Source organism: Aethalodelphis obliquidens, unplaced genomic scaffold (genome assembly GCF_003676395.1).
Source record: "Aethalodelphis obliquidens isolate GAN/ISIS:26980383/991018 unplaced genomic scaffold, ASM367639v1 scaffold11, whole genome shotgun sequence".
Taxonomy (NCBI): domain Eukaryota; kingdom Metazoa; phylum Chordata; class Mammalia; order Artiodactyla; family Delphinidae; genus Aethalodelphis; species Aethalodelphis obliquidens.
The window spans coordinates 31,531,454-31,544,267 of NW_020837955.1; the positions used below are offsets into that span (position 1 = coordinate 31,531,454).

The 12,814-nt window shown below is 49.2% G+C and overlaps 1 protein-coding gene across 1 annotated transcript in view; it reads right to left on the reverse strand.

Annotated features, from left to right (window-relative positions):
* Window positions 1-8,477, reverse strand: part of GFRA1 (GDNF family receptor alpha 1) — a 205,216-nt gene extending 196,739 nt beyond the window's left edge. The window contains exons 1-3 of the mRNA XM_027112690.1: window positions 8,178-8,477; window positions 6,998-7,291; window positions 5,768-5,851 (exon numbers count right to left, since the gene is read on the reverse strand). Of these exons, the coding sequence (XP_026968491.1) occupies window positions 5,768-5,851; window positions 6,998-7,291; window positions 8,178-8,217 (418 nt within the window). The 5' untranslated portion in view covers window positions 8,218-8,477. The remainder of the gene's footprint in view (window positions 1-5,767; window positions 5,852-6,997; window positions 7,292-8,177) is intronic.
* Between the last annotated feature and the right edge of the window lie 4,337 nt (window positions 8,478-12,814).

The window sequence follows — 12,814 nt, forward strand, 5'->3', positions numbered from 1 at the left end:
AACAGTGAGAGGCCCCCGTACCAAAAAAAAAAAAAAAAAAAAAAAAATACTGAGATTTATTGAGAACCAATTATAGTTCAGGCACTAAGCAAAGCATTTTACATATAGGCTTTTTAATTCCCAAGAACCCGTAAGCGAGGCATTATCATCATCTCAACTTACATCCAAGAAGTCTGAGGTACAATGAGATCAAATGACCTGCCCAAGACAAAGTAAGCGGCAGAGCTGGGGACGCACCCAGGTGAGTGGAATTCCAGAGCACATGTTCTTTCACCATCGCGTACAAAGATGAAGAGGCGTGAAGCTGCCCAGAGCACTGGTGGGACAGCAGCCGGTCAACCTGGGTTGTTCAGACATGGGGTCGCTGGGGTGAGATAGAAGGTCGATTAATAGAAGAATCTATGAAGGGAGGGAGACTGAAACCAGATCATTCCTGGAAGTCACCAAGGTGTTAAGGTAATATCTGGCAATGGGTGGCCAGGTTGGACTGGGAGAGACTAGACACAAGGGTGGGGCCAGTAAGAAGGCCAATGCGAAGTTCAAGTAAAAGATAAGGTGGGTAGATTAAGGGAATGGAGAGAGAAGAGCAATCCAAAAGACAGCAGGCAATTTCAGCAGGACTTAGCGATGGGTCCAGTGGAAGGAGTGAGGAGGGTAGAGGAGATGCAGGAGATGATTCCAAAGCTTATGAGTTAGGCAGATGATGCCATTACATAAGACAGGAGACTCAGGAAGAGAAGGATGTAAGGAGAAAAGGGGAGGGATGATGAGATCCTTTTTGGATGTGCTGACTTTGAAGTAACTGAGATACATCCAGATGGAATCATCCAGGATTCAGCTGGAAATGCTGGTTTAGAGCTCAGGAGAGGATGGCGTAGGAGGGGAGGCTCTGAGTCATCGTTGTACATGGTAGCTGAGGTCCCAGAGATGGATGAGGTTTGTCCAGAGAGTATGCAGGAGAGAAAGAGGCTGGCACTGATCTCCCCAAAGGCAGTGCGAAGTAAAGGTTCTGGAGGTGACCCTCAAGCAGTGTGGCCCTGGCCAAATTGCTTCCCCTCTTTGAACTTCAGTTCTGTGAAAGCAGAGGATTAGACGATCTCTACGTCCTTTCTCTGATATTCAACCACTCATGGTTAATAAGACACCTGCTCAGAACCAGGAAAGATGCTCGGTGCTGAGCGAACACCCGCCATTACAAGCAAATCCCCGACTTTCCAGTGGGAAAGACAGACACATAAATAAGTCCTCTCGATAGTCTGTGATTAACAGCTATCATAAAGGCAAGAGTGAATTGCAGCATGAGAGAGTCCTGAGTGGAAGTGCCTGTCTGGGGGAATTCCAGCATGGCCCTCAAGAGATGAAACCTGATCTTGGTCTTGAAGAACTAATAGAAACCTCCCAAACAAAGGCAAAGCCAAGTGTCAAGGCATGGGAAAGTGAACGCACATGAAATATCTGGGAATGGATTGCTCAGTGAGCTTGACCGGAGAGGTGATGTGGCTTAGAGCGGAAGGGCAGGGCCAAGCTAGCCTACAAAGGAATTTACCATATGCCAGGATAGATAAAAAAGAACTTACAGGAGTTCTCAAATATAGTGACAACGTGATTAGAGAGCTGAGTGGAAAGGAGAGGGCCACCATATACCCCTAGCAGCTGGCATTTACAAGCCCTTCTCTCTTATCATGATTTGACAAGACAGCAGATGATCTTATAAGGCTCTCCTTCAACATACAAACATATTAAGAAAGTTTTTGTTTAATAGTTACACATCTATGATGGTACATTAAAACAGAAATGCTAAACATGGCTCATTATTGATAGCATCATTCAAAAAGGGGACAGACTCAAAAGAGAGTTTAGGGGCATCTGATTCCGGGCAAAGCTATTTCCAATTACTTGGGGACCGATCTCAAGATCCTAAGGCTTCCTGGCAAGGTCTAAGCCACTCCTGGGACTTGGCAGGGAAATGGTGGCAAAGCCAGAGACCTAGAACTTTGTCGTTCACTAAATCAGATTTAGGATGTTCAAATCCCAGCATCAGGACCAATAAAGATGTTAAAAAAAAAAATCCCAGCATCACTCTTTCCCCATGATCTCTCCACTAGACTCTTGTTTACAATACTATCAACTTTGATTACATTTGAGGAAGGTCTGGCATTTCTTGATTCTTCTCTACAAAATCTAACCTCCCGATCAATACTTTTAAACATTGGAGCCCTTTTTTTAATCTCTCGCTGCCACAGAGGGCCTTACATCCTCCCTCTGATCCTCCATCTTCAGGCTTTTCTCTGCACCCATCGCACTTTCCAAATTTCTCCTTCTTTGCTCTCGCCCTCCAGAGAGTCCAAAAACATTGCAGACAGGCTCATCTTCCTTTCAAATCACTATTTCTTGCTGCTTCTTGAACGTTTGTGAAGAAGAAAAGGTGAGGCAGAATGGACGTTAAAGAGCAGAGTTGTGGCTGAGAGACACAGATGTGAAACACCACCTGATAGGTCCATCCTCTGAGCCTCTGAGCGCCCACAGAGCTCTGCCCTCTTGGCTCCCAAGACACTTTCCTTGTTCTCTCCTCTCCTCCAACGTCCTCGTGCACTGGCTCACTTTTTCCGTTGTGTCCTCTAGCCCACTGCCTGGTAAGGCCCCTAAAAACCGCACCAGCATCCGCGCACAGAAAAGGCACTTCCTAGAGCCCTTCAAAGCGCCGTAGAGGCCAACGCTTCTGCTTCCGCTATTGCGTTTCCAGGAGAATAATCCCTCCGACCTCCCACTGCAATTCTCACCAGACGAGGCTGCTTTATTTCCCTTCTGTAGCTCAGGCCTCAGATGACAGTTTTTAGATTCTACCTTATTCTTGTTCCCTTCCTTGTTTCTGCCATGGATAATACCTCCATATGGCCTTTTAACTGGTGATCAAGTAAACAATGGCAAAGGTGGCTGTGGGTTTGAAGAGTCCAAAAAAATGGAAACTCAAGAACGTCAAACATGTCTTGTTCGGTGAGAGGATTCAGCTCACACTTAGTGTATGTGGATAAACATCCTCTTCCCCTTGGGCAGAGAAATCCAAATATGGAAACTCTGATTACTACCCTATCTGTAAAAGGCAAAGGCCCTGCTGTCCTGGTTACCTCAGAGACTCTCAAGACAGAGATTCTCATCAACCACCACACTCATCACCCTGGACCTCTGTCCCTCCGTCCTACAAATGCCAAACGGGATAATATGCATTACTCAGTGACTTAAAACCTCTCAAGGCTCCATTTGGCTTTCCTATACCCACTTAAGGAACACAGTCACTGTCAGAGGTCAAAGCTCATTACAGCTGGAACCTAAATCCAACGCCCTTGAGATATAAAATGTAGCTCTAGACAAGACCTTCCTGGCTCTGAGTAATTCATTATGGCTTCTGAGACCTCGGCAGGCTGGGTCTCACAAACCGAGGATCATATTTGCTATGAAAAGACACCGGTTTGAGAGAGGGATCCAAACAAATGAATGAGGGGAGCTTGGTCCGTGCGGAAGAATTTCTGACACTCGTCAAAGAAATCCAGACAAGTCAGTGGCATCCGAGAATGACCAAGTCACTTTCAGTGGAGAATGAATGCAAGGATTGAAAAGAGCAAATGTAGGAGCACAGAGGAGGGATTCTGAAGGTGTCCTCAATCTTCCCTCAGAATCATGGGCTGTTAGGACTGGAGATTTTTACTCCAACAACCTCATTATACCAAGAAAAGAGAGACCCAGAGAGGGGGTAATGAGTCTATTGCAGCCCTATAGCTCATAACAGTTTTGAAATTAAAACCCAAATGAACCTTCCTCCTTACCTACTTCCTCACTCCCACTGTCCCTGGGGAGGTTCGTATCCTTCCAGGCATCAGTACAAAGACTGAGGAGTAATGCTTCCGTGGAGCAGGCAGCCAGCAAGAGGCACTGCCCCTCACGGTGCCAGGAAAGCCAGGTTGGTTTCTGGCACCCCATCCTAGTTCCTACTGACCTGCTCCCATGAGAGCTCAGAGGGTCATACACTCTTGTCTGTGCATCCCCGCTTCACTGCCTTCAGCCACTGTCCTGGCTGGGCCAAAGGGACAGACAGCATTAATAGGGATTTACGGTGGAAGTTATCAGCATTATTCAGGATAATATATGAACACCTCTGATACTAAACTTGTCCCCTTATATTTTATCTTGAAACAGACCACACACACACACACACACACACACACACACACACACACACTTTTCCTCTGAACCAAAAGCATAATACAGAGGAGTGCTTCTCAAGCTTCATGTGCATACGAAGCACCCAGCCCAGGGATCTTCTTAAAATGCGAATTCTCATTCAGTAGCTCTGGGATGGAACCTGAGATTCCACACTTCTAACAAACTCTCAGGTGATGTCCGAGGTGCTGGTCTGAGAACCACATTCTGAGTAGCAAGGGGCAGATGTTACAAAATCTTGCAAACAAATATAGGTTTAAATTCTCATTCCACCAATTAGGAGCTCTCTGATCTTGGGCTGGTTTCCTAAGTTCACCCTGCCTCAATCATCTCATCTCTAAAATGGAAATAACAATATCTAAGATGCACTTGATGATGACTACATAAGTTAATGATGAAGAGATCTTAAACAGTACCTGGAACATAATAAGAGCTTAATAAATGTCAATTGCTGCCTGCCTCTAAGATTCACGAGGGCAGATATGACATCTGTCTGGCTCATTGCCAAAATCCCAAAGGCGAGAATGTATGTAGAATGGATGTCCGTGAATGAATGAATGAATGAATGTGTGTATAATACACCCACACATAATTTCAGTATTTACATACTTCCTTGGTTCTATGTCTTTCTGCAGGAAAACATAAAACATTTAGAACACCAGAACACTCTCACCAGTACCAAACCACCATATCTCATAGAAACAAATTCAACGTGAACCACCATGGTTAACCAAGAAACATACAATTTGTGATGGCTATATATACTTGAGAAAAAGTCTTAACTGTAAACAAAAAAAATCAACATCAGTCTGGAATCTCTATGTCATTAAGGGAAATCACTGCCTTACTCATTATTTATGGGGTTGTCTGAATGCAGATGTTATGAAAAACTTAATTCGAAAACTAAGGTCACTTCCAAACCACATGTAGATTTGCAAAGAGAGACAAAACAGACTATGGGAATTGAGACCACTTTTGAAAGGTCAGTAATACATTCTCCTGTATATGTACACACTTGCTCAGGAAAAATCAGAAACAAAACAAAAAACGGCTAACAAATGGTTGAGCTTAATCTTTTAAATCAAAGGCAGACAAGTGAGTCCAACCAAAATTCTTCAACAATCTAAGATTATCTTCAGGCGTCTCGTAAAGTAAAGTGGCATCATTTAAACATGTCCCATTTCCAGGGAGGCACTGTGTACAGTATGCAGCAAGAAGGGAATACGATTGCCACCTACAGACAGAAGTGGCACTCCCTTTGCAAGAGTTGGCCAATCATATTTTAACGTGGAAAAAAAAAATTCAACAAAGTCACCTCCTTCCAACCTCTCTCAAACCACCACACAACATTACTTCATTTAGAATTACTTTCAAGTCATACAATCATCTCTAGGCATTCTGCCTCTTCATTATCATCATCCTATTTCTAATTTCCCAGAAACACTGTGCCATTCAACTATCTACTTATACACTACTTGAGAGCCAAAGAGAATGTAAGCCAATAGATTTCAAGCAGGCGAAGGCATCAGAGTGGAAGTATAAATCTGCTTACCTGGTATGAATGGGACTACCCGGAATATATCAGACAATCTGCTGTTAACTGGTTCATACGGGGAATCTTCAAGCAGATCATTTCCTAAAAACAACAGAAAGATTGGACTCAGATCTGGAAAACAGATATATTTCAGTCAGTTTTCGTTACTGAATCTGAATTCTAATTATGTTATGATTGTGTAACAAAAAGATGCTGAAACTTTCAAAGATTTCAAATGCCTCTATTTGGCTCTGGTTATTTCTCTTCATTCCCTCTGCCTCTGTTGTCCTGGCTCTCCCCATAGTGCCATGAAAACATTGGAGAGCAACCCAGCCTGATCTTGCCAGAAAACTCTCCCACTCTTTGCAAAGGAATGAAATCAGAGAGGAAGGAACCAGTGACGTCACAAGCCCAGCTTGCCTCCAGGAGCCAATAGAAGAACAAAGCTGGCCCTTTTTCTTACTCCCAAAAAATGCCATGCAGTCAGAAAGCAGGTACCCTGGCTATTAAACACTACATCTCTGAAACAGGTTTTCGTTAGTAGGTTCTGGAGGAAGTGGCAGCTGAGAGGTCAAATCTGTATATTACAAATTTTGAGCCTCAGACTCAGTGGAGAATGAATGCACTGAATGTTTGAGTCAGATTTACAAACGTGACCCACCTCTGGCACACAAGGACCAAAAAACTGCCCCTGTAATGAATGGCTATGACAAGTAGACCTTGCCCTCTCTGAGCCACTTCTGCACTAACCAAGGCTGAACTACACCAGCTGGTTTAAGACTCAGCTAATCTAAGATGACAAAATTTTTTTTCCCACATCTGCCTTTGATTAGTTTTGAGGGGGGTAAAGATAGAATAGATTCCACTGGACCTTTCATTCTCAATTCTTTATCTTATGTCAGTATAGATAGAAGGAAAGAAGAGAGGGGGGAAATCCAGGCAAGATGCAGTGGAAGCCTTTGGATCATCCTGGGAAGCCAGGCCTTTAACGGATTCCTACTCCGATGTTCCGACCAAGTTTCAAAGAGGTCAGCGGGGTCCCTGGGATGTCCCTTCACCCCCTCACGGGTTTTCCAACAACCAGACCGGCAGCAAACACCAGCTGCCCACGTCCCTGGGGGCCAATGAAAGGTCCTCATTCTGCAGCTGGGGAGAAGTGAGTGGAGGATGAGGTCAGCCGGACCCCGGGCCTAGGGACCCGCCTGCCTTCAGGGGCTGGGGGAGGGGGAAAAGAAGACGGTCGCGTACCCTGCAGGCTCTGGTACATGCTCCAGTAGATGCGCAGACAGTTCTTCTCCTTCTTCATACCCCGCTTGCAGCGGCAGTTATAAAGCGACTTCTGTTTGAGGGCCTCCATGGCGCTGCGGCACTCGTCCTTGGCCTCCAGGCCCGATGTCAAGCTGAAGTTGGTCTCCTTGCCCGCCACGCACTGCCTGAGCGTGCGGTACTTGGTGCTGCAGCTCTGCTCTTTCAAGCACTGATCGCTGGCTTTCACGCAGTCCAGGCGGTCCCCGCCGCTGACCTCGGCCGACAGGAGCACGTCTTGTGGGGGGGAGGGGAGGGAGCGTGAGTGCGGCTGAGCTGGGGCGCGGTGCGCCAGCCGTGGGGGAGGACGCGCGCAAGAGCAGCCTTCTGCGGCTCTCGGCTCCCGGAGCGCGTCCGCCCCCCTACGCCTGGGGGGTCCATCTTCCCGCCCGGGCACCTCCTGCCGCTAGTCTCCCCCTACCCAACCCCCGGGGCGCCCCGAGGCTTTGCGGGCTTTTTGCGGTTTGCCCGCGAGCCAACGCTGCCCACCGCGCGTGCAGGCCCTGCCGCCCCGGGACCGACCAGCCTCAGCGGCTGCTCGGCCTCCAGGGCTGCCCTCCCGCAGTTCCCGGCTCCAGCCACTCTCTCGGCCCGGCCCGACTGAAGCCCGGGGGCTTTCGGCAGGGGAGAACGGCGGCGGGCTGGGCGTTGCACGCGGAGAGGGTGAGCCCTGATACCCGGCCCGCCCGGCGGGGAGCACCGAGATGCTATTCCGGGAAAAGTTTTCCCTTCCAAGTTTGCTCTCCTGGCCCGGTGCTCGCCCACACCCCACCTGCCCCCCCGCGCCTCCGCAAGCTCCCCGGGACTTGCAAGGGGCGTCGGGCTTGGGGCTGGAGGGCTCGGACGCTTTAATTTCCCGCCAGGCTAGGTCATTAAAAACGTAGGAAACAAAAACCAAGGAAGAAAAGCTGCGGGCAAGTGCCGCGCCACCCCTGCCCCACCCCCCAGCCCGGGGTGCTGAGGATTCAGGATCCCCTTCCCCAAAACGAAACTTCGCGGTCCCACACCGACCGCGCCCGCGCCGCAATTTTTTTTTGGGGGGGGAGGGGGTACTGGGGGGCTGCCTCTAGTACTCTCCAAGAAGACTCAGCGGATAAGAAAGCTAGCGGCGGCCTCAACTTACCCAGAAGCGGCAGTACGAAGTACAGGGTCGCCAAGAACATGGTGCCGGCGCGCAGCTGGTCCCCGCCCCCCCGAAAATCCAGAACTGCCGCTGGGTCTCGCCGAGGGAGCTCAGCACGCAGCGATTCCCGGACGGCCGCGCTGCTCTGGCCGCCCAAAGTTCAGCTCCATCCAATGCGAGAGGAAACTCCCCGGTCCGTCCGCCGCTACCGCCGCCGGCGACTCAGCTCCGAGCGGGCTGCTGGCTAGAGGGCGGGAGGTGGTTCCGCTTTTAGAGGTTCAGGTCCGACCCAACCTGGAACGGAGAGCGCGCTTTGAAACGAGAGCGGAGAGCGCTGGAGCCTCCCCCGCCCCTCTGCCCTCCCCTGCTCCCGCCTAGGGGGACTTTTTAGCGCCCGGGTGAGGGCCCACCCCCTGCCCGGGTCGGGGCGCGGGGAGGGGGTGCCGGGGGTGCATGTGCGTGTATTCCGGGGAGCCGCCTGCACGGGCAGGGTGGAGGCTGGAGAGGTCGGAGGCGGGCTCCCGAAGTCCAAGGGGGTGTCTATTGGGTCCAACCCAAGAGGCTGAACGCAAGCAAATAAATAAATAACGTTACTTTCCGAGCGGGGCGAGCGGAGCCGGCCGCTGCCTGGAGTCTAAGCACTCGGCGGCGGCAGCTCTTTCTCGCGGAAAAAGCCCCTTCTCCCGGGAAAACCCCTTCTCCCGGGAAGTTCGCCACCCCCCTCGTCGCACCAGCTAGCTCGCTCAGCCAGCCCTCCCCACCCAAACCACCAATCGCTGCCCCCCATCGCTGTATCCCCTCCTCCCCGGGCTCGCCTCCGTTCCGAGGCAGCCTGGAGAGGGGGAACCTACGTCCCGGTTGGAGCCGAAACCCGGCTCCTGCGCCCCTATCCGCCGCTCGGTCCTCTGCTTGCTCCTTGGCGTCCGCGCCGCGCATACACACTAGCCCAGCGCCCTGGCGTCCGGCACATCAACGCTGCCACCCAGGCCGAACGCACGGGCCCGCAACCCCGGAGCGCCAGGGCAGGTGCAGCCCCGCGCCGCGCACGCCCCTGGGCCCCAAAGTTGAGGGGCGCCTACAAGGGGGGTAGAAGGGAGTGGGGGAGTGGCGGCGGGTTCCCAAGCCGACAGAATGAGAAAACTCTCTCCAAATGCCACCAACCTGGGCTCAATCGACCGTTTCCAGCTGCGGCGAGAAGCCAGTTTATTTATTTATTTATTTATTTGGGTGGGAGGTGTTGTCGCCCTCTCCTTCCCTTTCCAGGCTCACGTCTCTGCGCTACGAAGAAAGATGCAGTAATCTCCGAGAGCTCAGAAGATCGATTTGGGCCAGGATGATTTCCCAGCAGAGCCCCGGCTCGGATGCCCTTTAGGGATGTTAGTGTTTATTGGGAGATGCGCGGCGGGCAGCGGGTTCCGAGGCCAGAGTTCTTTGCCAGAAGCCCCTCCGCCTGCCCCTGCCACCCCGCAGCACACCGCCAGCCCCCTCTGATACTCGCCGGCAGGGACGCCGCAGATACACACACTAGCGGGCGGTGGGACCCGGGGCCAGATCCCGCCAGCGCGCACAGGACACACAGCGCTCTGCAGCCGGCCGCTAGCGCCGCTTAGTCTCTCTGTCTCTCTCTCTCTGTGTCTGTCTCTCTCACACACACGAGGGCACAATGCACAAGGGCTCTTTCTTTTTCCGTCCTAGCGCAATCAAACCAGACCCTTCTTCCGAACATAAAGTTTTTCCCCACGTCACTCGCGGCTGTGACTCCAAGACTTGGCGTGTTAAAAACACACTCAGACCCAGGCCCTCGGAGCTGCGATCGCGGGATGCGCCCACCCAATCATCCACCAACGCGCTCACACTCACAGATGCACACGCAGCCTTTACCTCTCTCCTCGAGCTTGTACAAGGAGACAAAAGCGGAACCCCTGACCCACTGCATTTAAACCGCGTCAGACCTGGCTCTGGGAAATTTATAAACTGACCTCCATCTTGGCTGTTTCAAAAGTAAATTTTAAAATAATAATAAATTTAAAGGTTCAACACACGCACAGCCCTTCACCCCAATCCTTGGGACCACTCGTTCTCAGCCGGGCTGCCTACCCCCCTACCGCGCCCTGAACACACGCTCCCCTCCTCACACGCCGGGTGGGGAGGGGGGCGCCCGGGACACCGAAGTCTACGCTGTGTCCAGAGAGGGGTCTGGGAAACAGCCCGCAGTCGCAAGCTCGTCCAGCCGCTCAGGACTTGTATTGGGGATCTTTGCTGATGTCTAAGTTCATCTCTTAGGGAAACAGTTTGAATCAAGGGTGGGTGAGCCCAGCTGCCAAATATGCAAACCCATTGTACTAGACAATGGGCTGCCGAGGAGAGAGAAGATCGAGGGGTGGGGCTGGGGGTAATTGAAAAGGGCAAGTGCTTTGGTTGAAGTTTGAAAGCGGGGTGTAAGAGCGGGGAGAAAAGGAAAAGGAAAGGGGAGGGCTGGGTAGCTCTCCATTCAACTAGACATCAGCCGGGCGCGCCCCTTGCTGCTGCGGCGGCCGCTCTCTTGCGTGCGGCGCTTTGTTTGGAGTGTGTCTGCACGTCGACTGGCGCCCCAAACCCCGGGGACATCCCACGGATCTGCGCTCCTGTGCACGTGTTCCTCGGGGGCAGGTATGAGGAGACTGAAGCCCTCATCAAGCACCCCCTTCCTCACGCGCGCGAACACACACACACACGTAGTCACACCACACACGGATTCCTTGTTCAGTGTATCAGTTTACACCTGGTTGTTGAGTAAACGAAGCAAACATATGTCACATTTTCGCGACAGATGGTTCAAACCAAGGGCTACTTAAGTTCCTCTGGCAGTGGTAACAGTCTAAGTTACAGAGCGGACTAACGGAAATGTGATTGTCTTCCAATCAGCTTCTTCACGTTAAAGAAGTTTATTCCCATATTTTCACACACAAACTAGAGAAATCCTAGGGAGGTGGTTTTAGTGAGAGAAGCGTGGAAATGTGAATTAAGAGTTTATCTGAAGTCTGTTTCTCCGTGGACACCCAAAATATAAAATCCTCTTTCATCATTCCTTTTTATAAGCAGAGGTGAATGTCTCCCTTTGGAAAAATCAGTAACTGGAATCCCAATTTTCAGTGGATGGCCTATAGCTTATCATTGCTGACCATGTGGGATGGTTGGATGACAATGAGATTTCATTTAAAGACATCATCTGCATCTTTTTAAAGTGTTCTTTGTTTAGAAATGATCCTATGTTTTCCTACCATTCCACAGGCATCTTTTAAGTAAAATTTTAATAGCAAGCAGAAAGGGTGGAATAAAAGTTCTCCAAATGTAAAACATGGGACTTCTTTTAAAATATTTGTAGCTTCAAGATATTTCTGAACTATTCACTCACACTAGTCTTCATTAAGTTCTTACTGTTGATGAAAACAGACTTTTTTTTTAATAAACCACAAAGTATATACTGTGTTGTCCAATACAGTAGTAGTAGTCACCAGCCATGAGGCTATTTCAATGAAAATTAAATAAAAGAAAAATGCAGTTCTTCAGTAGCACTAGCTACATTTCAAGTGCTCAATAATCCCCTGTGGCTAGTGGATACCATATTGGACAGCACAGATATAGAACATTTCCATCATCACAGAAAGTTCTGTTGAACAGCACTCGTCTATAATGTTGGTGTGAAATTAATGTGGTGTATTTCTAAAGTTCCTAGAATACTAGAACAGGGCAGGCATGAAGTGAGTGTTTTATAAGGAGCAGCAATAGTAGTTAAGGTTGTTGTGATGATGATGATGATGGTGATGTTAATCTTCTGAGAAAGTTGCAGAATCCATGAAAACACAGCACACTGCTGTGTCTCAGAAGGAGATCAGCAAGCAAAGAAGCTAAGGAAAGGGGAATGATCTCCCAAGGATAGCTGTGTATGGAAAGATGTGGCCCTTACTCCATGCTAAGACTTCTTGTAGTAGGAGCTAATAAAAAAAAAACAAAAAAGAAACCTCTTCTTTACAACTATATCCACCACCTTCTAAAAGTAAAAGTAAGAGAAATACATGGCTGGAAAGCTCTTGGAATATAGACGATAGAAATGCAGTGTGAATTACTGTATTAGTATTATCTCTGTTTCCTTGGAGCTTATCTGTTCCCATGTGTACAGGACTGATCTTGGGATGAAAGGTGACATTGAACTATCAAATATTGTTAATAATTAGAAAGGTTCATGCCATCCTCTGTGACATGTTTTCTCAGTGGGAAATTGGTTTTAATGCTACAAAATTAGGTTCAATCCACCCATAAGCACATGAAGTAAGCAATTTTCTTGCATTTCTTGATGTAAGTGTATTTTTGTAAGTTAACAGTTGAGTCATGGTGAGTATGACAGTTTTATTCCATGCAGTATTTTGTCTCCTACTTTCGTTGCCTTGGCCCTATACAGTATAATGCAAAATACATTCATTTTGTCAAATTATACTGCTCAAAAATCACTCAAGGTTTTTTTTTAACTCAAACTAGTCTATCAGATGACATTAGACAGTTTGACAGGCTTACCTCCGTAGCTACACAAAACCACTCATCGTTACCTAAACGTGCCGTGCTTTTTTTTTTTTTTTCTGCAACATCTTTGCCCATGCCGT